Source organism: Molothrus aeneus, chromosome 1 (assembly GCF_037042795.1).
Source record: "Molothrus aeneus isolate 106 chromosome 1, BPBGC_Maene_1.0, whole genome shotgun sequence".
NCBI classification, from domain to species: domain Eukaryota; kingdom Metazoa; phylum Chordata; class Aves; order Passeriformes; family Icteridae; genus Molothrus; species Molothrus aeneus.
The window spans coordinates 85,139,039-85,166,491 of record NC_089646.1 but is presented as its reverse complement, the minus strand read 5'-3'; the positions used below and the strand labels follow the sequence as shown (position 1 = coordinate 85,166,491).

The 27,453-nt window shown below is 37.6% G+C and overlaps 1 protein-coding gene across 3 annotated transcripts; it reads right to left on the bottom strand.

Moving 5' to 3' along the window:
- Positions 1 to 561: 561 nt before the first annotated feature.
- Positions 562 to 27,044, bottom strand: VSTM2A (V-set and transmembrane domain containing 2A). 3 transcript variants are annotated; one of them, XM_066560124.1, is made up of 5 exons: positions 26,546 to 27,042; positions 23,927 to 24,093; positions 22,932 to 22,982; positions 19,198 to 19,534; positions 562 to 3,389 (listed from the first exon to the last, which is right to left on the bottom strand). In XM_066560124.1, exons 1-5 carry the CDS (start codon positions 26,622 to 26,624, stop codon positions 3,313 to 3,315), a joined length of 711 nt encoding a protein of 236 aa, XP_066416221.1. In that variant the 5' UTR covers positions 26,625 to 27,042; the 3' UTR covers positions 562 to 3,312. The 3 variants fall into 3 exon arrangements, with proteins under 3 accessions (XP_066416221.1, XP_066416212.1, XP_066416228.1); XM_066560115.1 differs by having other exon boundaries at positions 562 to 3,267; positions 26,546 to 27,041; XM_066560131.1 differs by lacking the exon at positions 562 to 3,389 and adding an exon at positions 3,396 to 3,527 and having other exon boundaries at positions 26,546 to 27,044.
- Between the last annotated feature and the right edge of the window lie 409 nt (positions 27,045 to 27,453).

The window sequence follows — 27,453 nt, the reverse complement described above, 5'->3', positions numbered from 1 at the left end:
ATGCAAATTCCCTTTCTAGATACCCCACTCAACAAGGAGCTTTTCAGGATTTAATGAAGCTCCTTTTTAAAAATCTATTTGTGTTAAGTCTAAACAAGAACTGCACCTGGCAGAGAATGGTAGTAGTTTCATTCCTATGCCAAATATTATTCAAAACAGAATTCTTAGAAACAAGGGTGTCTACTGTATCTTAACTTCCATTTTGAGAAAATCCAGGTGGATTCTTAATTTGAAGAATAGCTGTTAAGACACAGTTTAAAACATAAAAATGTAATACCTGCTCCTGTTGCTGCTGCATCCACGCAGATTGGCTGAAACTAAAGCTGTGCTCTAGATCTGCAATCAGAAGGGCTCAATCAGCCTAATCTAAAGAATTTGGGTATGTTGTTTCAAGAGGGAAAGGAGGACAATTTCTGTGTCCTATTAGCATCTCATGGAAATCATAAAGGCTTTTCAAAAGTCCTACAGATTTCTTTTGTCCATTTTTTTTTGCTGACACAGTTGTACAATAGCAGATCCCAACATGGCATTGTCTTTGGGCTTGCATCACACTAATCCAAGTGATCTTGAATTCTGCTTTTAATTTCAGCTCGTTCTTTAATTTGAATTCCTAGTACATGGTGATTTATATCCAAGCAGCTAACAGCATAAAGCAAAACACAGTATCAGTTTTACATAGTAACAACTTAAGCAATGTGAGGTTAAACTGTGCTGTCAAATTCCATATGCCATGATGGGTAGTCTCTATGTGCATACATGGAATATTCATACAAGACATATGGATACAGTAAGCAATACAGTAATGTGACATTAAGCATTTGGTTCCAGTTAAGACCAATGGAAACTGAAGTTTCCAAGCTCCAAGCAAGAGATTCTCACATAATCCAGTCATAGATATCCATTTCAGAAAAAAAATGGAGATTTTTCTCCAGAACCCTCAAAGTTTGGTTCCACAGGTGTGTTCAGAAAGCGAGACTTCAAAAAGCTCCAACCCTTGACTTTTTCTTTCCTCCTTGTTTCCTCTCTGATCCACAATATTGACTTTGATTTGGTACATTTTAATGGGGGCAGTTTTTAATTTCTTTGTCAGTAGCCTAATAAACTGTTATAACTATGGAGAAAAACTTTCTCAATATACAACATTCTAAGTGGATCATAAATTTTATGTTGAAATAAAAGAAATTTTATTTCTACTGATGGTTACACCTGATTTTTTTTGTATTATGCCGAACTTCTGCTCTCTTTATTACTGCTAAGACTTGTCTAAAACTGAAGACTGACTACTCCCAGTCAAGCTTATACTACAGAATTTATGGAAAATGAGATCTGCACAAATATGTTACCCTGTTCTGAAGCATTGGGTTAACAAAATGTTGATTCTATGCCTTTATTTGTTCTTTATCCTTTGAAAGTAATGGGGGAAGACATCAGACTTACGAGCATTTTGAAATAAAATGTTAGGCCTGTAGACCACAGACTGGTGAGATTATAAACATACTTTTAAAATTTCTTCTGCAGTACTTACAAAGTGAGGAGAAATCACACAGCTGACCACACTGCAGCTACTTAATGCTGCTATAAATAGATCATAATAAGCATGTGGTGTATGTGATTGTCTGTGCTGATAAATGAAAGGGTGTGAATTTTTCAGCATCAGTGGAAAGACGGGAAAAAGCAAAAAACCTTCCTGATTGCAGCTGCAAATGGTAGCAATTTTTGCTTCCTGCATTAATGAATGTAATTCATGTAACACATATTACATCATTCAACAGCAAAATTCTCACATTCAGTTCACAGACAAAAAGTATTTTAATTAAGAATATCAATGAGTAATGACAATCCACTTTCAGAAAAAGCAAAGAAAGACACTTCTTTGGCCATGTAGAAGGAGCTGTGATGCAAATATATTTTATCAGTGTAAGAAATTCACTTTCTAAAACTCTTTACCAAAAGAACTTCCTTAAAGACATGTTCTGGTTTATTTGTCTGTTTTCTGTTTCTAACCTTCCTTTATGTGCAGTATTTGACTGCAAACCTGCATTTTACAGTCTCTAGTGATTGAATCACTTCATCTTCTATAAACATCACAAGTTCAAAGAACTTTCAGCATCTGAACTCCAACACAACATACAAACTAAAAGAATTCATTTTCTAGAGACCATAACAAATTTTAATGTGCATTTACAGAGTAAACAGAGGGCTGAAGGGGGTCAAACCAGTCAAAGTGAAGATATGCATTACAAAATCCACACATTACTGAATTAAAAACTAAAAAGTGGTGTTTTGTCAAAAGAGAAAATAAAGATGTTTCTTGGTGGCACGACATATAGATAATATTAAAAACTGGCTTGCATGAGGACCAAAGTATGTCTACTCTGAAGTTATATCACACAGACTGTAAGCAATTTACAGAATTTAAGTTGGTTTTGCATATACAGCAGTTGCAAAATTAGAGAAAACACACTGAAATATAGAACGCACACACACACACAAAAAAAGGGATGTATATATATAAACCTCCACATAGTCATCAGGGGTTGGCCTAAGTTGGTACTTGCCATCACTGAACAAGAAACAAACAGAAAGACAGGAAAAAACCTCAAAGGGTGAAAAGAATAATATATTGGAAAGCAAAAAGAAAAAAATCTTAAAAGAAAAATATATCCTTATATGTTTTTCAGAAACAACATCCCCTAGTCTGCTGAGCTGCTTAGTAGAATATTCCTATTCCTCATGCAAAAAAAAAAAAAAAGAAAAGAAAGAAAGACTTTTTGATAAAGTTTTTGTGTATTCTATTTATGTTCAATCACTATAGTTTGTTTCATTATTTGGCCTCTTTTTGCTTCCAGGCTGGAACGATTCTTTCAGCGTAGGAAACCAAATGTCATCCATGGTAAATTCTGTAAAACTGAGGACTCACAGGCCAACCCCTGAGAAGTTAAGGATGAGGCTTCTCCTCGCCAAAAGAAAAGGAAACTAGGTCTTGCTGTTACAAAACGTTTGATTACATCACACCAGTTCTCTTCAAATAAAGTATCAGTGATAAGCCAAAGAAAATAAGATATATCAAGAAAACATGTGGTATCCTCTTCTTTTTTATAATATTTATTTTATTTTATTTTATTTATTTAGTAATTTTGTTTGTACTTCCTGAAGAAGGTGCTCCTTGTGTAGAGATTTAGAGTACATTGGGTGCAGAGTGGTGGTTGGAGGTTAGGGTCAACTTTGCTGTCCGCTCCGTGGATTTTACAGGCGATTTGCTCTTTGCTTTAAGAAGAGAAAGTGATATTGGAAAAAGTCAGCACTTTTAGATTAAAGCAAAGCACCCTTCACAAAGCCACAAACAAGAAGCAGGACAGAAAGTCCATGGCTTGTAGCTATCCTCGCACCTGCGGAAGAAGTTATAAGATATTCGCTCATCTTGCAGATTTCCAATGCTCCTTATAAGGCTGTTTTAAACATATACATTTATTTATTTAATTAGCTCGCCAGGTTGGCTCTGGTGCCCATGAATGTCTTGGCATGCACTGCAAACAACAACACATACAAAGTATTTCAGTCCCAGGGAGGTTTTTTTTTTTTTTTGTTTTGATTTGCTTCTTTTTTTTTCCTTGTCTTTTTAAACAATATTACCCAATGAAACCACAAACCAAGAGGAACAAAACCAAACACCTTCCATCTCAGAGTGTTCTTTACAAAATCATTTCCAGCATCACATCATTGACTGCTAACAAGAAGTTATCCAGTGGCTAAAGAGTGTTTTCTTATAACCGGGGGAGATACAGGCAAATAACTGTGCTATTTACAAGGGGGCAACAGACTGCCAAAAGGTTTGGACTATATATTTTTTGAGAAATTATATTATCCCAGACTTTGTTTTCTTTTTAAAAAGCTATGAAAACAGTGGTCTGTATAATTATTTCTAAAGCCACGACTTTAGCGTGCTAGCAGAATGAAACCAATCAGGCTAGACTGATTAAACTGAAATGTTCACACACTAAGGGCATGAGTATTTAGTTGTCTTACATGCCAAGTCTCAGTGCTTGATAACTCCCTGTATCATTTGGAATTACATTCAGAATTTGAAACTAATTACTTGAGGTCAAAACTATAAAAGTAATTTGGTAGCACTGTAAGTAGAAGTTCAGCTTATAACAGTTTGATGCATGATTAATAGATTTTATATTTGTGTCATGTATTTGAAAAGGATAAATATTATTGATGGTTACAGGCATCAGTCCTATAGCAGGGTAACAATGGTGTTATAAGCAATCCATAATGAATGATGGACTTGTAATACACTGTTGGGGTTTTCTTTAATCTATTAATCATGTATAAGATATTTTTGTAAAGAACTTAATATTAAACTAAATTGTGGATTTCATTGCAGCCCCCAAAAGTACATTTATCTTATCATAAAGAATATACACAATGAAAGCAAAAAGAAATCCAGACAAGTGCTCAATTTTTTTAAAGTTTTCAGATGTAACACTGTTCTATGTATCTGCTAACTATAAGTGAAGCAAGAAGTCTTTCTGTTCCTGTCTTTAGTAATTTTTTCGTTTTTTGAAATGGGGATTAAACTAAATCGCAGATTTTAGATAAACACTGCTTGCTTTGCTAAATATGTGGTGTGAGATGTTACATATATAGCTCTTTCCATAAAACATCCCTAGTCCTCTGTCATATACACAAGAATATCTTAGCAATAGTGATATTTTAATTATACATGTGTGAACTGAATTGCTAAATAAATATTAACTTTTAAATGAAAACTTGTCTCAAAGACATTAATAACATTTTCCCAAGAGAAGTCCAAGGGAGATTTGAGCTTAGTTTCTACTGAAACAAGATGTGATTGGGAAGCCCTACTGTTCTCTTGCCTGTCCGATAACCTTACTCTTAGTACACTGCCGTAGTTTGCTGTGCTTCTCAGGACACTTGTTCTATTACAAACAGGCAGATGCACAAGCAATTTTGCTGCAACTTTTTGCTGTGTGTTGTTCTCACACAGATAATATTAATGATCCTGAACCCAAGAGTTCAATTTCTGGTTTTGGTTTTACTGCAGCATGACTTTGTTCAATCTCTCTGCAAAAGCTGGCAGTTGACAGATCTTTATGAAGGCTTTTCTTTCCCTAACAAGGTTAGCAAAACTGAGTTAGAATCTTTGTTAGTGTTAGATCATTTCCTGATGTATTGAATTATTTTTACTTGTTTTATTCAATTTTTTTTTAATTGAACTAAGGAAATATGTCTCAATACAACTCTAAAGTGGTTTTTTGAGATAAATTTTCTCTGCACAAAATACATATAATGGAACTTGGAAGAATCTCATGAATATATTTTAAAAGAGTTTTTATAATAATTAATGATGTTACAATTTGAGAATTTTAAAGCTGTGCAGAAAAGAAAAAGTATAACATAAAATAAGTTTAACTTAAAATATGTCACAGTGAGGAAAGCAGCACCGTATCTGCCGAACAAACATTTTCTGATTTTTGTTTTCATTTTTCTTTTTTCAATAAAGCAATGTGTGGAACCCCAAATTAGGGGGTAATATATAATGCATACACATAAACTTTTTATTTAAAAATTCTGTTTCTGAATAAACCATTACATCCCTCCAATTAATTTCACATGTTCTGCATCCATTTTCTTCTCTAAACAGCAAGTTTGTTTGTTTTGCAGGGGATTTAGACTAGAGTACATGCAGTAGGTGCAAGCTAAACCAGTTCTAAACATATTGGAAAAAAATAGGGGAAATAACAACTAAAAAAATTCAGTTTCTATGTGAAAAAGGGCCTATTAGGATTATTGGAAAAAAACTGTAACAGACAGCATCTTCTGCAAGGTTTTGGGAACTGGTTATTAGATCTTAATCTGATTTAATAGTTTCTAAAATGCTGTTTAATCCAAACAGATAAACTTTTGGTCATACATCAACCCACACAAAATTGACTTGAAATATACAGTGACATATGTGGCTATTGAGTGTGCTCTCACCTTTTCAGTGATGCTTTATGAAATAAAATTTAAGTAAAATACTCAGTTTTCATTTTTCTTTTCCAGAGAAGAAGAATTGTATTTTTTTTATGAACCTAAGTATTTGCTTAGATTTTGCAAGAGTCAAAGCTGCAAAGGTAGAACAAGAACATAGCAAAAAAAGCAGCTTTTTCATATTTTTTTCCTCTTCCTGTTCTGCCATTTTTGCCCATATTTTATTATTTTGTTTTTCATCTTGAAAAAAAAAGTGACAAAAAGTATTCATAGATTTCCATTTTGACTTAGAATCTGGAGGTCATAGCATGCTTAAATCAGAGGCTCAATCACACTGTATCCAAATTCAGGCTTCCATGCAGGTGTGTTTTTAGTCTACCATTCTGACTAGGACTTGAATAGTATCACCTGAACTGTGAGCATGTTAATGTAAGTTAAAAGCTGTCTATCTGACTGTGGATTTGATAAACTGATTACTCATTATCCCACCATTTCTAGCATTATTTTCTAATTAACATAATGAGAGCTAAAAGAAATTTTATTGCAGGTCAACAACACTGGGTAAAGCTGAACTGCAATTATGTAATCCTCAAAGACATTCACTCAGAAGAACTGTCATGTAATGTATGTGTGTATTATTTCTACATTATTAGTTAAACTCCACTTGATGTGTGGGTCAGACATTCTCACCACTTTCACAGTTTCACCTGTCAGCCATGGGGATCCAGTTAAATTCTTCTTGTGATATGTAAATCCCCATTAGTTGTCTTTTATTTCCTGCTCCTAACATATATCCAAAAGGGCAAATGTCCCTGAAATACTTAGCTTTCTCCTGTAAACAAATATTGTACTGCCAAAGGCATGTGATGATGAGTTTTTGTGCAACAGCATGAAAGATTAGTTCATGACATTAAAGTGTTTGAAAATGTGTTTTATTCGAATTTGTTATTGACCTAAATTTTAAGAAAACAAAGAAAAAAATAGTGATAAATGATTATGACACTAGTGTTTAAAATAAAAAAAAGTTTCTGTCACAAATGCTTGCTTGTATTTCAAAGCTCATGGTGTATGAACCCCAGAGCTAAGCATCAATTTTGCTGTGTTAATGAAATGAATTTTAGAGCAGCTAATTATAAATAAAGCCACCAGAAGTTATAAATTCTTAGCAAAATGCAGCTGTCTATCAAAAAGGTAGTTACTCATTCCATGCCTGAATGCAAACAGGCATGATCCCTTGCCTTCACTAAGATATTGATCAGACAAAATTTGTGTATGATACATGGGATTTGGGGATGCAAGCAGGGTTGGTTGAATAATTTTGCCCATTTATTTTCACAACTGGATGAAACACTGAATTGTGAACAAAGCAGCTGCCTCAGGAACTACAATTTTAGCATTTGCTATTTGTAAGAATACCCTACACGGTAAACCACCCTGGGTCTCAAACAGTTTGCATCTGCCAGAATTGAAGTTTAGCAAGTTTGGCATTCCTTGTGCTTTGTAAGGTTTAGGATTTCTCTGGGATGTAATAGCATCCAGAATACTGAGCCTCAATAGCTGTCAGAGCCTCTGAAAATTGTCTCCTTACAGTTGTGTGTACAATGGACAGTGTATTCTCCTACAAATAACAGAAGGAATCTGAAAATTCAACAGCATTTCTTTAGTACTTTACTAAACATATAGGTTTAGTTAGGGTATCCTAGAGTTTCCTTTAAGTAGTAACCCACTGATCACAACATTACTAACAGTAATGCCTTAGTAGAGTCCTGGCTTTGTGCTGATCAGTACAGGAGAAATACAGCCAGTCACACAAAAGTTCATCCCAGATTCTCTGTAAAGATTACATTAGGCCAAAATATCAACACATATATTTCAGAGACATATATTTGGACTGTGCTGGGTAGGAGGTAATTTTGTTGTTCTACTGATATCTGAAATTACAGAGCTGTTGAAACCTTGGAAGCTTAATTTTTCAGGAATTTGTGCTGAGGTTTTCCGTCTTTAAATGCCTGGTTTTGCAACATTTAGCTTTGCTTTTTACTGTTAGATTTGAAATTGAACCCAGTTGAACCCAGACAAAATCATAATTTTGTATTATTTCTAGGAAAAGTAAATAAAAGTTCATGTGATACCTGCCTTAATTTTACTGGGGACATAAATGAACCATAAGATTACTTGGATGATATGTACAGTTTTATTTCCATAAAGACAGGTAAAACCAAGTATGACTGATTTTATTTGAAGTTTTATTTGAATATGTCTCACACAGGTTTTCAATAAATAGATACTTCTCCTCTGGCCTACCAATTGCTATCATTCTTATTCCTCTGAATTGCATAACTCACGATTGTGTATATCTCCTCTATAGTGATGGGATAAATATACCCACACTCAGGAAGAAATTTTCTAATCCACAAATGTAAAATCCCCTTTCCTTCTTTGGGGGAATGACTTCTCAACTGTGTTTTAGGGCTCAGTCATCTGTGTTTAATTTTGGGGAACTGAATGACTGAAGTAAGTATCATTCATATTCAATGGAGACCCCATTTTTTACACTTTTACTTTATCTTTCTCCATTGGTTTTACAGTAATCAGCTTAAAATAATGTGATTTGCTCATCACATACTGCAGAGGGCAAATGAATTTGTCTCACACACCAGAAGAAATTTAAAACAGGTTACACATTGAATTTCCCCAAAGTCTACTTAGACTTTGCATTCAGCATGTAGCTCTGTTTATCTGATATCTATTCCTTTTCTGTTAGTGATGCCCAGAAGAGAAGATGAGAAAGAGAAATGGGATTCTGGATGGATGCTTAATCCTTAGCTTTTACTAGATAAGGCACCCAGAGCTGCTCAGTCTTGTAATGGGGCAGGAAGAAGTTACAACTTTCCAGCCCTAAACAGAGGAGAGAGCTCTTCCAGAAATCTGCGCCACAATAACTTCTGGAGACCTTTGTGGGCTAAGGCAGGTCACAGCCTTTACCTTGCTGCCAGCTACACCTCAGGTCATGCTCTATGCAAACTAGAGATGGAAATACTTGGAAGAGAAAAATACTAGAGGAGACTTCAAATATGGTAGCATGTAGAAAAAATTATACTTGGCTTCAGGCAGCCGTCCAGAACAAGCCATAGCAAAACTATAAAAGGACAACAGATAGCAGCATGAAAGGAGAAGGAAAGAGGAGTGGGACTTTGAAAGACTTCTTCATTTTTGCAAAGCCAAGATGGACAGAAGTAGAATTAAGGGTATACTGGTGTGAAATAAACTGGAATTTTACATTCAGATTACTTTCTACATCATTCCTGACATTAACTCCTACCTAGAGAAATATTTAATTCTTGTCATTTTTGTCTTTCTACTAAAACATATGTGAGTGTCATCATTCCCTGTTTAATTCCTAAAAAAGTGCTCTTGTTCCTATCTCATTTTTAAGCCTCATGAGTAGACCCAGGCTTCCTAATTGGGCCATCATGCACTATGAAGAAGCTAAGAGAATCTCTAATGTCTTTCTCAAAGATGAAAATGAGGTCGCCAAAATTATTCAACCCTGTCATCCTTTTGCCTTGAACAGACAGGAGGGAGATGTAAGATCCTTAAACATATAATTAAAATGGGCAGTTCATCAACATTTATAGATGCTTGTACTTTTCTGATGAAAATAGCCAAAAGTGAATGAGTTTGAACACAGCTTTTCAGAAAGCTTAAATGGATAGTGTACTTGACTTAGCCAGTTTCTCCACCTTCCCTGACTTTCTCAGGAGAATGACATTCTGTCTACAGTCACAAATGTCCAAACATCAGCCATTTTTAGCAGACATCCTATTTCTCTTCCTTTCTTTAGCTGGTGTTTGGACCTGCAAAGTTTTAAAATCTTTTCACATGTGTAAGTAAAGCATTGACTTCAGCTGTTTCTATTTCAGTCCAAGAGTACTTTTTGGGAAAAGCGTTGCTGAAAGAGATGTTTGCATATAGTCTGTGAAATATCAGTGTTAGCTATTTAAATAAAACTTGTGTGAGAAGCAGTCCAGGAAACAATGCCTATTGCACTAGTTAAAAGCTGAAGGGGAGGGTTGAAAGCCTAACCAAATGCAATTGATAATTGTTATTGTTTCAGAACAACTGGCAGTAGTTTTTCTGACTGCTCTTATCAACACCAGGCACTTTTCTCTCTCATTCTTCTCTTTCATCCTATCTCTCAAAGCCATGGATAAAAAATATCTTAGACCTTTTCTTAAGTGTGACAGAAAATATATAAACTAGTGCATTTGTATTTATCTGTACAAAATGGCTGATTCTAAAGCAAATGCAGTTTTTTCTGACTGTTCTGTGGTAACTCATCCTCATACTTTTATATCATTACTATACTTTCATATCGTTATGCCCTCTACTGAATGAAGGTGGAATTTAGGCTGTTAACAAAAATGCTTGAATTGACTCATTTTTTTAGTAGCCAGCTTGTGCTGTGCCAGCTAAACATGCCTCCAACACAAACTGCTCAGCATTTTTGTGTATATAAATTTGTGTATATTTGATATACACCACATTTAATTAAACAGTAAATGGAGCCATTCTTAAAAGATACCATAAAGTTACAACAGGATTTTTATTTGAAGAAAAAGAGAATTGCACTTGTCCTTCTGCCCCTTTGCTTTTTGTATCTCATTAATTTCCTCATCTATTGGAAAGAAACTTTAAGTGGGTGATACTTAATATTACACTATCATCTTCAAGAGCACTGCCATGAAAAACATATGCAAAGAAGGTATTGTAACACAGACATAATCAGAAATTCTGATTTTTTGTCAATATTTCAATATGTGACATGCAGTTCCCCTTTTCTCATTTTTCATACCTAACACTTAGGCTTATGTTTTACATGCGGTCAACCCGGTCTCCTTCTGTTTATATCATTTATATAGGAACTATATTCATTTAATTCAGCTATGTTTCCACTGGATGAGTGTGTTTTCCTCTGTCTGATTCCTAGATAGCAAGTGTTTAGAGGCAGGGACCATTCCTCTGATCCTTTGTTTGCCTGGTGAATAATGCAGTTGTTACAGAGATTAGAACAATGACTAACAGAAGGTGCCTCTGTCTAAGAGCTATGACTCACAAGTTTTTAATGGCTTTAGCTGGAGCAGTTTAAGATGATAGTGCCTCCATCTCTCTTCCTCCCCCTCTTATGGAAATTAAATCCCCAATAGTAAAAGTGATACTAGCAAACCTCATGCCATCTTTTCACCTCTCTCAGTTTAAGAGCCCTGTTTTAGTTTATCAGCTCTCATTGATGCCTTTAAGGCAATATAGAGGCTTGACACTGTGAACTAGAAAAGCTGAGCAGTGGACACCTATTTCCTCCTATCATCCAGATTTGGGGCAATAACTGCTGATTGGAGCAAGACAAATACTTTGGCAACATTTTAAACTGCTAGAGCTAAATCAGTGTTCACAGTCCAAAGCCTTCACCCTTGGTATTTCTGTTTTGCAAATTAAAAAAAAAACAAAAAAAACAAAACAAGAGCCAAATAAAATTATTTAAAAATGACCCCTACAACCACAATACACTAGTTTGAAAATCGTGGACTGTGAGAATGAAACTCAAAGTATTTGGCCAAATACATCTGAGATGTGGGATCAATCATAACCATGAAATATCATTAATCAATATTCAAAGACTCTTCAGGCAAAAGATGGTCACTGAATGGTAAATATTGAATGTGTGGTAATAATTCAGAAAAGTACACAATAAGTAATTGACCTGTTATTTTGTCAACACTTCAGACAGGCCCAAACCTATGAAGTCATATTATCTAACATTATAATTCTACTAAAGGGCCATGCACCCTCTGAATGTATAGCTCCCTGTGAGACCTACTGCTAGTTCTTGGCTTCATGATTGATTTATTGCTGCTCCTTGACAAAATATCTTGTCTTTTCAACTTTTTCTTTCAGTGGCACAGAATGAACTGGAGATGGATACACCGTCTTCTGAAGCCTTGTTGAAGTCATTTTTATAATCCTTATTGCCCCGTGGCTGTGATTTGGTGGCCAAAATCCTCAGTCAGTGTCACAGGAAACAACAGCAGATAAGGTAATAACAGCAGTAAAAATAGGAATGTCAGCAGAAGTAGCATCCAGATTTTTTTCTTTGTATTTTTGTTGGTTGATGAACACACAGATTGAATGTTTGAAGCACTGTAAATGGGGCTGTGCAAATAACTTTCACATTTTTATTCACAGAAAATTAGGCAGCTTTTTTCCAAGATAGTAACAGTCGTGAGTAGGTGGGGGATCAAACTTCAGTGAGATGGATCTGACTAGAACACCCACACACAGACAAGATAACAATTTGCACTGCCAAAAAAGTACAGTGGCAACTTCCTTATGATAGAGTAAACTGGAGTTTGGAGTATCTTCTCAAGGAAGGCAGCAAGATCATTAGCTTCTCTTCAAATACCATCCAGCTTTATCATCAACAAAGAAGAATTGATTACAACTCTAGCATAAATATAGTAACAATCTCTGGAATATCTTTGAAGCTTTTAAATGATTGAATAAAATACAAAATCTCTCTCTAGAGAATAAGAAGATACTGATATTGTTGAGCTTTCTAGCTAGTCTATGGCCAAGGTTTCAAAGAGAAACACTAGGAGCTTTCTAGCTAGTCAATGGCCAAGGTTTCAAAGAGAAACACTAGAAAAAAGTTGATCAAAGGTGAAGAAAAAGCACACAGAAAAAACTGAAGAAACAAAACCCACCATCAAGAATGCCCTCTCCCCCTGAATCTATGAGCTGAAAAGAGCAGTTTTCAGGTGTTTTTCTTCCCTTCATTCAGTTCCCAGAAACCTTTACTGTCCTAAACTTTATCAGGTGGTACAAGGAGAACAAAGCTTCAATTCTTCTTGTAATTCACTCTCACATTATGAGTAGAGGAGAATTCATCTTCATCCTCATCCTTTAGCCAAATTTTTTGCTATTTTAGATGAATGACATCCTTTAGACTTCAGCAGAGTTGTATCCATTCCAGCCAGCAGATAATTGCACCCATTCTTTTCCATTTTATGTGATGCAAGGAATTTTCATAATGAAGTAGGACACCATAGAAGGGAAACTTCCTGCTTCTCATCGGAAAAAAATGAAAATATCCTCTGCTTTGCTGTATATCTGTCATGTAACAAATGGGTTGTGTTCTGAAGCAAGGAAATCCCATCAGTTATTTCAAGAGCAGGCCCTGTCACATATGCTGCAATCTCTGATGACCCAGTGCAATCTGTCTGATTGTGAAGCAATGAAAAGCAATTTGAGTGAGCTGACAAACAAATCAACACAGCTTCTCCCCCACCCTTTTTTCCCCTCTTCTTCCTTTATTTTCTTCTCTTTGTTTACTGAATGTGTGCCCACCTGCAATACTTCTAGTAGTATTTACCAAAGAAAGTTTATCGGGCATGTAGAACAGAACTACTGTGATTCTGCTACTCTGGGACCTCTTGAGTGGTCTATTAACAGATCTTTGTATGTGAATTTTGTTCTAAACATGAGGTTAGTCTGAAAGGTTTATTTTAAGCAGCTAAAAGGAAGGAAGATATATGATTAGGTGATATGTAGCAATGACAGACAGTGAAACACTGGTAATGTTACTAAAAGAATAAGAAAGATCTCAGTACATATGCATTATATTAACTACAATGTAGATGGGTAAAGGGCAAAATTATTTTCTTAGACTTTGTACATTTAGTTTCAACTGTGTCTGTTCTCACTTCATGAACAGCTTCATAAGAAAAAAATAACTAATGCAGCATCCAAATACCATCGTTTTTACAGAAATATGAGTTACAGTGGTGCTGTCATGTATTTAACAGCAAATCCCAAATATTGTCTCAAGATATTTCAGAAAACCATTATTTTCTCTTGTGATTCATTATTAGTGTTTAAACATAGGCATAACTAAGGTTGAAAATAATATCTCTGATTTCAGAAAGAATATGTTTGTAATGAAGCATACCCAAGTACTCAGTCTGGTATGGGCATGTGGGATTGCACAACTGCTCAAACATGTAAAACAAAGGAAAGGAACAAGTACTGGCTGGTAATTGCTCTCTCTTCTTAATTCCCAAACCTGAGTTTTTATAAGAGGGATAGAAATAAATAGAAATTTACAGTGGTATAGTATCAGTCATTGGCAAAGGCAATGAGGGATGGCTACAAAAAGCTGATAATTGCGTGCTTCTGACAGGAGTTAGAACTGCAGATACACCAAGAAGAGTTTGTTTCTGGGTCTAGGTGAACTAAGCACTAGGAACAGGATTTTAGGTACTTGTATGCATTTTGTTCTATCAGTAAGTACACATACAAGAAATTAAGATGTGAGGTTTTTAAAAGAAACATAAGGCATTATTGAGTTGATTTTGCATTGGAATTTCTGGCCTTAAAAAAAACAAAGGGTGAAGGGTTAGCTGCTCTAAAGGTGTTGCTTTGTCAATTAATTCATTCAGAGCACATTAGCACTTCTCAAAAGATGTTTACAGTTTCAAGGTCAAGAGCTAACTAGTTATTAGGGCTACATCAACTAACATGGTTTGAATTGATTCCATTATTTTGAGAAGCTAAAAGAAGTAGAGCAGCATCTTTTCATGAAGAGGGAATCAAAGTGTATATTTCAAGTACAAAGAGAGGTTGCAGTGCATACAGGTGTAAATTGGAATAATGTTTTTGCAAGCATTTCTGAGAACAGCTGAATAAGTTTCAGAACAAGAAGGACAAAACCGTATTGGGTTTTTGCTTTCATGAAGTCCAAAGAAAACTGAGACATGACATTTTGCTATGCCACAATCACAGTAATGGCTGGTGCCTCCCAGACTTATGGGTACTCAGTTTCTAAAACAGTAACTATGAAAACCAAAGATTCTTTTAGGGACAAAAGCAGTAATGGTGGCTGTCACATTGGTGGAGGTTAGAGCAGACATTTTGTTCCTCTGCTTTGAAAGGAGATGGAACATAAATTAAAAATAATAAAAAAAACCCAAAATGGAAACTGGTTTATATCCTAAAAGATTCCAAACTGGACATAGAATTAGTGCTTAAAACAGGTTGATGACAAACGTTTCCTAGATTCTCTAGATAAAAATGGAGATAGGAAATAATGTCCTCAGTTTATCAGGATGAACAGAGTGAAGAAAAAAAATTTATCCTCTTTTTTTTTGCATTCATGCCTGATGATAAGCTTCTCAGTGTGATTTAAGATGCCGAGAATCCAGGTCATTCTGCCTAGGTAAGTACCACCTTCTCCTTTGTGTTACTTTTCAAGTAATTCATTGGAACTCTGCCATCATCACAGGAAGTTTTGGCATGTAGATAGCTTAATAGATGAATTTGTTACTTCATGAAAGAACAAGAAGTTGCTAGAAATGTGCAGAGTCTGTATATAAGCAGGCAGAAAATTGACCTAATTGTCACTTCTTCATTTGTAATTCTCTGAGACTGATCTTCTTGAGTCTGAAAAGCAACTAATGGCTTTGAGTGCTTTAACAGAGCATTGGCAGAACAGGAAGAGCTTGGGGGATATATTCATTCTCAGCACAAAAAATTCTTCAGCTGGTTTTGTTGCTATAAATGTTGAGTGATTTGAATGCAGACAGCAGAGTTAGTTTAGATTTGTGTCCATGAAACAATGACATTTGCTGCAGCTTGGAGATTATTTAGCTTCCTTTCACCTGAATTCATTTTAGCTCTTGGACCCCATTTAATTCCTTAGAATTGCAAAGCTTTGTTATAACTCTATACTATATTTACCTTTGGACTAAGATAGATTGTTATGAATAATTCAGGAAAAAATATGTCTGTCACTCCACCTGCATAGGACATTTTTTGGATGTATGCAGATTACTCTGTCATATTACTCAGATTCCTATTAAGCTGTGATGGGTTACTTCATTTGCTGCAGCCCATAATTATGAAATGAAAGGGTCAAGCTGTGTTGGCTTTAACTTCTGCTTTCCTGACTTTTTTGACTTTGAGATAGTTATTTAGTGCTTCTTAGTATATTATATGAAGACTCTGTGGGAGATGTTCTCATTAGCTATTTTTTCCTGTATTGAATCTCCATTATGCTTACAGTAATAAATGTTTATTTTTTTTACACTCACATAATATTTTTCAGAGCAGTGCAAAATACCTAATGGTCCTCGTAGCACTTTAATTTTTCAGCTGTGGCTATATCAGACAGTTATCACTGAAATTCTTACTTTTGAACAGAGTAAGACAACAGCAGAAATAACTGTTCAGTTGGGAAGTGCTGATGTTTCAAAATGGTAGTGACTGTAAAATGTTTTTACAGAGCTACAAAGTAAATATCTATTGTTAAGAAATAAACAAAATTCTGCAGTGTATTTCAGGATAGAAGAAGTCGAGTAGAGTGTTATCTTTTAAAAATAATTTTTAGGGACAAAATAGTCATATAATCAGAGTCAATTTTTTATATATTAGTTGAGTTTTTCAGCAGTAGCTGAATACAGAATTCCCCATAATTCCACAATGTCATGTTTCCCATTGTTGTAAATGTATTGCACAATAATCTGTGAGCATGGCAGTAAAATGTATTGCTTGCCAATAACTACATACCAACTCTTTATACTGGGGAATATTTGATACAGTTACCTAGAGTTAGTAGTACTTTTTTCTTCAAGCAGTAGTGCTGAAGTCAATGTTTTACTCAACATGCACAAACATCACAACCTGTACTTCTTTCAAGTACAAATATGTACTTAATTATGATACATTTGTATTCAAACGTGTTTCAAAGTTCTAGGCTGGATGAATACATTGCTTACATATAATGTAATCACACATGCATGCATAAATATGGTTAGCATGATGTTAAAGAGGAGAAGACTCTGATAAGGTGAGGAGGTTGTGTTGATTCTGTATTATAAAAAGATAGACTATTAACATCTATGAAACCTCATTTCTGCTTTATTTGAGGTCTCACAACTGACATATCCCCTCCCTCAACTGCAGTTCCTCCTCTAAGTTAGATAAAGATAAAACTCCTCATTTCCTTGTGCTCCTGTGGGTATTTCTATTACTGTAGAACAACTGTAAAATGGAATGAAAATCCAAATCTCACCACAGCTGGAAGAGCCAGGCCAAGATATTCTCAAGTAAAGGAAAGTAAATCTTGGTTCTCAAACGTTTAACTGATGTTTAAAATCTGATGTCAAAAATATCACAAATAATTTGTGTAGCAAGTGACCATTAAATCAAAATTAGGCATATGAGTAATTCCTGGTACACTTTTATTTCTTCAGTAGATAAGCTACACCTCTGATGAATGTAGCATTTGTCTGTGCTTTGTCATAAAAAATGAACTAATAACTAAATGATATTTTATCTGTTCAATTTCTGAATTATTTTTGATTAGGATTGTCTGTACTTGATCTGCATTAATCTTTGCTCAAGTAAAAAATTAAAGAGTTTTTTTTTCTCAGAGAAAAAAAAAATCTTTAATCTTTGACAGAGACCTTTCCATGTAATAATCTATAAGATATCAAATAAGAAATGTCCAGTAATCAGTCAAGACATTGCTTGGACTAAGGACATAATACTATAAAGTAAATTATATATCCAAAATTATTTAGTGGATTAGCTGTTTTGTGCACACTTCAGCTGCAATGCAGTACAGTTTGTTGCTACATATTTCATAAACCTCTGACTATTTTAATTAATTTCACATAAGATGGAATAGAAAGCAGAGTTTTCCCTTTATGGAAAAGTCTGCTGCTTTGAAGTGCATGAGTCCAATAGAAAATAAGTGTATATATTTATCTGAAAGGAAAGCCATGGTAGAATGGTGGTTTTAAATCAAGTGAAATATTTATTTTCTTCTAAGAGCTTAGATATTTTTGGAAGAGCTTAAAAAGGAAAGTGGCTCCATTTCAGGGAAAGAAGACTGAATGTAACTTACAAAAATTTTATAAAGTGTATACAGAGGTAAAATATTGATAGTATATGCATCACCTTTTTTAACAGCAATAAGAATTTTTATATGAAAAATCATATTGTTCCAAGCTGTAAGGAAATGCATTTTCCTCATAAAAAAGTCTTTCTAACTTTTCTTGCCTGTAACTTTGAAGTAATTTCACAATAGGTGTGCTGTGAAATTTGTTGTATTCACAGTTTTTGTTTAACAACATGCTAGTAGAAAAATGATGCATCAGAGTTAATTAGCTGCTATTACATATTTTAAGGTATGCTGTGATTTTGTGCCTTACATTGGCCCTCAGTTTTAATAGAAATAACTCAGAAACCCTTAAAGTTGGACAATTTGTTTTCCAGAGGATATTTAATCATTTACAACATCTCAGTTTTTTATCTTGTCTGTTTCTCTATTGCCATCATATAGAACTGCACCTCCTGTATATTCATGTACTTTTGCATCACTGTGAATTTTATGGTATCAATGTAGAAAATTTAAATTTATATTGATTATAGGTTATGTATGCAGTCATGAACAATATCCCCCCAACAAAATGTATAGAATGTTAATTTCTACATGACAGACAATGGAGGCACTGTCATTTTAATCCTTGATTCAAAGCCAATGATCAAGCACTTGAAGATGACAAACACACACTCTCTGATACACCCATGGTCTTTCTAAAGCCTGCACAACAGAGAAACTATCTGGTGTCTCTAAGGTCTGCTTAGATTTAGAAGTCAAATTCCTTATGAAAACAGGATTGTCAGTGAAAGTAGATTAATTTTAACAAATGTTGAAGATATGTTAGGTGACTGGTGTAAAATAACTTAGGAAAAAACACATCTGGATGAGTGTTTTATTTAATTTATCATGCACAGACATCTTAAAATGAGATGAGTCATTCACTGACATGCCCCTGTCTCTCCACATACACTACAGGGAAAACTAAGCTTTGATTTGAGAGCTAGCCTTAGGTGGGTAAAACTGGTAGAGATAAAATCCACGTATAGAAGTTTAAGGTTTTTTGCTTCTTCTGCTCAGAAACTTATTCTCCAGATTTTAGGAAGTAAAGAGATAACAGGAAGAATAGAAGCAGAGAGAAGGAGGAACAAATGAGCACCACACTCTTCCTAGTCACAATTCCTGGTTACCTTGTTGATTTAGCCTCCTTTTACATGCTGGTAAGCAATCAAATGAAAGCTCAAAATGCTTTACCATACCTGATTGCGGACTTTGTTTGGGGATTTTGGCTGCTGCTTCAGGGCTGGAGGTGGCATGTACACGCTGATTGGCAGAATTGTGGATGCTACTTGGGACAGCTGCTGAGATGTTTTTACGAGGTTTCATGTCTTGCAACCACATTGGGGATGCCTCAAAGGCTTGCATTCGCCGAGAGTGGCTGTTAGCATTGACTTTGAGAAACGCCTGGGCCTTGTATTCCTGAAGGTCTCCATAGTTGGCATCGGTCACCCTGCACTCATACAAGCCTTCATCCTTTTTCCTCACTTTTGAAATCTGCAGCTTGTGGGAGATGTCATTCCCTTGTACTTTCACTGTCTGCAAATTTTCCAGGACAAAAAAAAAAAAAGAAAAAAAAAAAAGAAAAGAAAACATTGTCATGAGTTCTTTCTTAGGAAAAACTCTATGTGCATAGCACCAATTTACTCAATGGTGTGATTGTGCTTACTGCAGGGAAGTTACATCAAGGATGAGTATGGCTAATTGTATCTGTGAGGATGCCTGACATCTTCTTTCCAAATCTGCTTAGATAGTTTGCTCTGAAATTTAATTAGCCTCAGAAAAAAAACCCCAAACTACCATGTTCATTCCAATTAATTGCTTAAGATCATGAACATTCTTAATGAGTTTTCTTATGTAAACCTAGTATCCATGTAGTTAATTGGTTAAACCTTTCCAGTTAGTTGGCTTCATTGAATTTTCATTGAATAGTTTCTAAACTAGTGCATTAACAATTTTGTTGAAGATGAAGATTTAAACCATGTAAATTACTATTTATTAGATTAGCTTGTACTCTTCACTATATTGAAACTATATTTTACACTCAGTTTGTTTCCTTCAAGTGTGTCTAAATTTTTGGTATTTTTTTCTGTTAATGATAACAAGACATATTGTGTCAGGTTGTTTCTTTTGTCTTGTTTATCTGTGTACTTATTAGAAGCACAGGTTAAAAGTTGCCAGCGAAAAAAAGGCTCCTGATTTATTTTTAAATACTTCTAATATCTGAGGGCAACATAACATATTTTTATTTCTGATAATTAAAACACACATGAGTAAATTATACATCCAGAAATGTGTGACAGGTATTAAGATGCATTGGGAAAAGTTAACACAGATTCCTTTCTGTATGCCCATCACTTCAGAGAATTTATGTTTAATTAATTTTCTATTATTCTCTATCTGAATTAATATCTTTTGCCCCACAGGAAGCCAGTTAAAAGGTATTCCATGGGATATAAATCTTCAGCTTTGAAGAACTTCTGAACCTGGTTTACTTCCACTGTTTCATAAACATGAATGCAAATGTTGCTTCGTGTCATATCATTGACAGCTAATAAGGAGACATGAAGATGATGAATACATGGTAGATCACAAAAATAGAGAACCACTAGATAGAAGCTAGACACATGTTATAGGGAACTGTACAATATATTGCTTCTGACAGCTTGGCCTACTGTAGTAACCAGTGTTGGCAAGGCACCTATTATGCCTTCTTGATAAATTGAAGAGCAATACTCGTGAATATGTCATTGCTTTAAGGTACTGGATGGACTTTATAGCCTGTTGTGTTGTACCCAGCTCTGAATTTATACTTGGCAAACTGAGTTGAAAGTATAGATTACAGACTTACTGGCATAATGTATGCAATATTAATTGCACAGAAAATGCTGGATAGTTATTTAAATCAAATTCAATAACAATATATATCTCTACTGAACAATTCATATTCAGCAAAAGGATTAAAGAAGATTCATATGAATGGAAAGAGTATTGGTAGGTCATATTGTGACTTCATTTGTTCCTATGCAAGACCCAGAAAATTAGACCCAGAAAATTAACAGTGCTGCATAGCCCTGGTTAAAAACAGAATTTTTTTGACTTTTGCATTTGAAATTTAGAAATTCTTGCAGGCAACACATATGCATGTTTTCAGTTTGTGCTGCTTTCTCATTTAGAACAGATAGAAATGGTGTATTTCAGCCCACACCTATAATTTTAAAAAATATTTATTCAATGTACTTTAGTTTTCATTATGATAATTTATATTAGTACTAATGAGCTGTGTATGCCTTTAAAAAAAAAGGCTACATTGTAAAATGTAGATAAAAAGTAGATTTAGACATCTACTAATATTGACTGTTTTTATTACAAATATAAAAGAAATGTTTTATGCAAGCTTATAGGAGCACTATAAATATCTTCTCATGAATTAATATTATACATAATGAAAGAGATTTGTAACTTCAAAGATGAGACAAGCTTTACAGTCTATATTGTGTCTCAGTTCTTATGGATTACTTCAGGGATTTCAAATGAGCCAGTATTGATAAGGAATGAATTATCTCCTAGCCCTATGTCTAGTAGAATAGTATCTAAGGACCACATGTGAGCCTCATTTGTAAGATAGTCTACAAATGCAACTGAGGATATGCTCCACCACACAAATCGTTTCTAGTCAATGGTGAGAAGTATCACAAAAATGTTTGCACGGCTAGAATATGTATTGTATTGAACACAGGAAACCTGAGTCCTCATTTATAAATGCTCTTCAGCTATACTTAGGTGTACTTTGACCTGATGTAATTATCTGGTTTGTTATTTGCAGGCAACAAAAAACAGCTGAGTAAAGGATTTGTCAGAAATTATTCCCCTTTATTTGTTGCTGTTTTAAGCTTTGCTGGTACTTAAAGCCTTGTCTGCAGCTAAAAAGCACTTCCAAAGCGATTATGCCAGAGAAAGGGAAAACCCCTCTGGGCTCAAAGGGAATATTCATGCTGCAGTATCTGCTTAGTATCTGTGTCTTTCCACTGCAGTGAGCACCACACCATCATCCCACCACCACACATTTCTTGGGATGCTGAGGGAGGAGGACCTGACCTATTCTGAGGTCAGGAGCAGCCTTCTGGCTGTGCCTGACTCAGGACATGAGTCGGATGCAGAAGGCATCCTCTCCCTGCAGGGAACAGCAGCAGGGGGAATAGAGCAACGCTGCTTTATAATTCTGTTGAGATAATATTCTGGTTTAATCTCCAAGCAGCAGATTGGTAACTGGTGTCAGAATCTCTCTTTTGTAAAACTGAGTCTCTGTGGTGAAGAGTTGAGATTGCTCCCAATGGAGAGATTTTGTCCAAAGCCTTTCTGAGCTTTCCTTTTGCCAGCAGGTATGGACCTGAGAAAACACCCATTTAAGCAGCTGCACACTCCACTAAAGGAAAGTGCAGCTTCATTGACAAATTTCAGCCTTAAAACCAACTTTGGTTGGTTTTAAGGTTGAAATTTCAGCCTTAGCAACTTTGGTGTGCTAAGGAAGGCTCAGCAGTTGCCCAGGGTAAATGAGAAGAAATGCAAGGATTGGTGCAGGCTGAATTTTTCACAGGTACAAACAGGGTCTGCCAATGGACTTTGCCTCGACCATGCTGGTCGATGCCTCCGTGTCCAATGGTGTGGGGGCTTCATGGGGAAAAGCTGTCCTGACACCCTCTGCCAGGACTGTCAAGGAAGTAGTCACAGAATTATAGAATCAACTATTTAGGTTGGAGAAAACCTCTAAGATCATTGAGTCCAACCCTTGAGCTGCGGGCTGCCAGCCACCCGCAGTCTGCGGTGGGATGAGGAGGAGATGCGGGGCAGGAACAGCACCTCCAATGAGGAGGCCCTCATTGGGGAAGGGACCCCCGGCCGGCGGGGTCTGCCCGCGCCCTGCGGCGACACTTACGCTGATCTTCGTGCCGTCGTTGTCCAGGTCCCGCTCGGGCAGGAACTCCACCTGCAAGGAAAGGAGCGCCGCCGTGGGTCTCCGGCCCTCGACCCGCTCCCGCTCCCGCTCCCGCCCCGCCGCGGAGCCCGTGGAGCGGCGCGCCGCGCCTGCCACCTGCGGGCCGCGCCGGGGACAGGCGGGGACAGGCGGGAACAGCCGGGAACAGCCGGGGACAGCCGGGAAGAGTCGGGAACAGCCGGGGACAGCCGGGGAAAGCCGGCACGGGCGGCCGAGGGACGCGGACCCGCGGACCCTCCGCCCTCCCGCTTCGCATGGGCGTCTTTTGTCGCCCCCGATGAGGAGACAGCAGCGGCATGGCAGTGTGAATGGACATGGCCCTTCCTGTCCCATTTAGAAGGATGAAATCACGCTGTTGACTGATTTTGGGTTTTAACTTCTTTATGGGCATTGGTACCCCCCTGCCTCCCCTTCCCACTCCTGCGTGTGCCCTCCTGTGGCAACTGCTTACGGAGTTAGGGCTGCCAACTCCACTGCGCTAGCTGGAAATTGGAAGGCACGTGTAGGATCTTGCCACATGGGAAATATAAAATTCTCACGAGGAGCAGTCTTTGAACAGCTGCTTTCCAAGGGAAAATTAAATAGGGAAAAGCAATAATAATAATAATAATAATAATAATAATAATAATAATAATAATAAGGGGGGAAGGGGGTGTGAGGAAACAGACTTTGGAAAACCTGTATTGTTTTGTAAACAGCCCTAGCTGCATCGTGGAAGTGACAGACACTAAAGGCACCAACCCCTGAGGTGGGCATTTTTCTCTGCAGGTTCCTGCTCTGTCATTTCATAGTCAAAATTAAGTCTCTAGGGAAATGCAGTACCTCTCTCTGCTCCTTCCCTCTGCTCTTCCCTTCTTTCCTTCTCCCCTTTCCTCCCCATCCTTTCTGTAGCATTCTCCAGATGGTTTTAAGACCCCATGCCAAAGGATGAGTACCTGAGTTCCTGTCACCTCAGCTCCAGTCTCTTGGTCCTCAGCTGCCCGCAGAAACCACCACTGGATTTCAAGGTACACTGAAGTAGAGCCACTTTGGAAAGCACAAGACATCTCCACATTCTGCCCTTCAGTGGCCGTGACATTTCGGGGAAACTCTGTGAATTTTGCTGTAAAACAAATGCATAACATATTGCTACCTTCTAATAATTTATGCTCTGCTTCTTGTGTTGTGGTTTTTTTTTTTTCTTATTGTTTCCTTCCACTCCCCCCCTTTTAAATTCTCTGTTTTCTTTTCTTATTCCCACTCTTTTCATTTTTTATCTCTCGAGTGTGCCACACATTATCTCCCCCAGTTTTTCTCACACCCGGGTATGTTTTTCCTCTCTTATGCACAAATCCACCCTCTTTACACTCTCAATTCTGCTCATGGGAAATGCTATAGATCCCCCTGCTTGCTCCCATGAGCTGGTGAAGTTTCACATAATTAGATCCAAATACCCTTGGGCAGAATGCAGTATTTCACCAGACTCACTGAGGGATTTTGTACAAGACCACTATAGGAGAGGAAAAAATCAGCCTGATTTATTGTATTTTGTAGGGCTGAGCTGTAGATCTGTAAATTGTTAAACATTCCACAGCTAGCTGAAGCAGCTGTTGGCACAGGCACCTCTGGGTACTCTTCTGAGTAAGTGTTACAATCACTCCTCAAATGTCCTTTTTAAAGGCCTTACCTGACTTAGTTACTCAGATTCTGAGAACCTCTGCTTGCATAATCAGACCAAAAGTCAATTCACCTTCTGTTTCTCAGTCCCAGCAGACACTTTCTAGAACTAACCTTCATATTTGTATCTCAGTCCTTCAACAGGATCTGCCCATTTCAGTTTATCACTGCTTGGTATAAAAGCTAATGCTGATAGACATTGTCCAAGACATCAGTAATTCTTTAAGTCTCAATCTTTACTTCCTTCTCATCATTCCTATCACTCACTTTAAAATTGTGCAACGTAATGAATCATGATAGTCAAGTGAGGGGGACTGCAGACAAACAATCTAATAAATAAATGCGGTGTTTCAAGAAGAGGAAAAATTGGAAAGACTCTGCAATGTCGCTTTCTGTTATGAATTGCTACAGATTGACTAGAGCACATAATGATCTGAAGGAAATGTGATGCAAAAGAAATATTGCTCATTGTCTCCTCCCCTCTTCCCCTCTCTATATACAGTCTTCCTAGCCAACCTGGAATTGGTGGGATATTTTGGTAACCAGTGTTACTTCTCTTTACCCTTACATCTGTCCTGGCAAGAAATACTTTCAAAGCTGCTAGCTTTAAATTCCACGGTGTCCCTTTTTCAGACCCCCACCCCCACCAGCCAGCCATTGCTAGTCACCGACTTAAACTGACAAAAGGACCGTGCATTTTGTGTGTTTGGTGATAGTAAGTTTGTTTTGGGGTTTCTTTTCCGTTTGCTCCTTCTCTCCCCTCCTGGTCAGTACGCGTGAGTGGCGTGGGGACACGGAGTGGAACGCTGCCGGCATCCCCCCGGTGGCACCGCCAAGCGCGAAGCCATGGGGAGCTGCGGGCAGGGGAGGGCAGCCGGGGCAGTGGGCAGGGGCGGTGGGAGGGGGCAGCAGGAGCAGGACCAGGCAGGGGCAGCGGGCAGGGGCGGTGGGAGAAGGCAGCAGGAGCAGGACCAGGCGGTGGGAGGGGGCAGCAGGAGCAGGACCAGGCAGGGGCAGCGGGCAGGGGCGATGGGAGGGGGCAGCAGGAGCAGGACCAGGCAGGGGCAGCGGGCGGTGGAGGGGGCAGCAGGAGGGGAGCAGGACCAGGCAGGGGCAGCGGCAGCGGGCGCGATCTGTCCGTGGTGCTGACGGCGGCGCCGCAGCCTCGGGGTCCCGAACAACCGGCTCCTGCAGCGCCGGGGCTGCTTGGAATGCAAGGCGCGCCTTTCGGCGGAGAGGGAGGGAGGGAGGATGGCGACGGGGGTGGGGGAGGTGTTCAAAGAAGTCGATTTTGTGTTTTTCTCCCTCTTTTTTTTTTTTTTTTTTTTTTTTTTGGTGGGAATGAGAGTGGTAGAAATGAACATATTCACGGAATAGGAATGAAGGTCTGGCTCTGAGGATTGCAGGATAATAAGAGAGGAAAGGGAAAGCAGCACGGAAGGAGACTGCAATATTTTAAGAGAAGCAGTAGGTTTAGCCAGCCGGTACTTGGTCTGAATGCAATAATTATGCATGCACGGGTAGGTGTTTATTGTATGCAAACATGCCTCTATAACAACATGCACAACTCAAACATATGCATGCCCATTCCCCAGCACCCCTTCACTTTTCTGCAAGGTGCCTGCTATGTCCCTCTTTACATTTGGGTAAAGGAAGCTTTTTCTATTTCTACTTTGGGGAAACTTCTCACTTCTTTTCCTATTTATAGGCAATCTTGTCTGTACAAACTAAATGTAAACCTGATGCTTGGTGTTCTCATCTCTTACAATCTCTTACACATTTTTGTTGTTTTTCTTCTTTTCCCCTTTCTTCCTTCCCCCCCCCCCCCCCAGCCTGTTTTCGGTCTGTTTTATCATAGAAAACCAGACAGATACATATTTGACAATAAATGATCTTACCTTGGGTAGAAAGTCCTTGTTGAATATACATAACTGAAAAGAAAATGAATCCAATATAAGCTAGAAAGATCCCCATCATTCCAAGATGAAGAAGTCACATCAGGGAAAAAAAAAAGCCAAAGGTGTCCTCAGAAAAGAAAGAACTGATATATAAGTGTATGTATGTATTTCAAATATCTGAACAGAAAGAAATGTGCAATGTTACAAAAAAGCTCTGTATTGTAGACCTGGCTGCGACACTGGCAGCATTCTGCTGCTCAGTGGAGTCTTTTTCTTTGAGAAGAGTGAGTATTGCAATACAGCGTGGTTCAGATGAGCTGTCTCAGGCGCTGTGTTGCTTGAAGTCCAGATACAGACTAAAAAAAACACAAACCGTTGAAAAGTGGGTATCAGCTGCCTTCTGTGCCTTTTTTCAGCTACCTGGCAGCTTCATCCAACGTCAGCTCTCGCTGCTCAGGATGGCGTGATGACTGCCCTCCCTACACACTGATCCAGCTTGGGAAGAGAGGAGTAGGGGAAAGAAAAGGAGGGGGGCGGGGGGGGGGGGGAAGAGAAGTCTACTGTGCTTGTATTGCTACAACTTTTCCTTCTAATGGATGCGATAATGCCTTTAACCCTTCCCTCTCTTTCCTCATACTCTACACCTCTACCTTTCTAACTTCTACTGCCTCTGATGCTGGGCTAAATCTGCGGGGTTTTTGGTGGGTTTCCTTTTTTGTTTCTTTGGGGTTTTGGGCGGGGGGGGGGGGGTGAATAGTGTACTGCTTATGATAGAGGGAGCTTTTATTGTACTGATGTAATCTTCAGTCTTTCATCCCAAAACACTCAGTGGCTAAGAGGCAATGCAGTGGTTTGAGTTTAGGTGAGTTAAGCTGTTTCTGTTTTCTTCATTTTCTTTCCCTCTTACA

Excerpts from the sequence above, each read along its gene's own strand:
- VSTM2A (XM_066560115.1), bottom strand. The coding sequence starts at position 26,624 with ATGATGGGGATCTTTCTAGCTTATATTGGATTCATTTTCTTTTCAGTT. Across the intron at positions 22,983-23,926 it reads CTGAGGTGACAGGAACTCAG|GTGGAGTTCCTGCCCGAGCG; the intron begins GTACTCATCCTT and ends CTTTCCTTGCAG. Across the intron at positions 19,535-22,931 it reads ACGACGGCACGAAGATCAGC|ACAGTGAAAGTACAAGGGAA; the intron begins GTAAGTGTCGCC and ends GAAAATTTGCAG.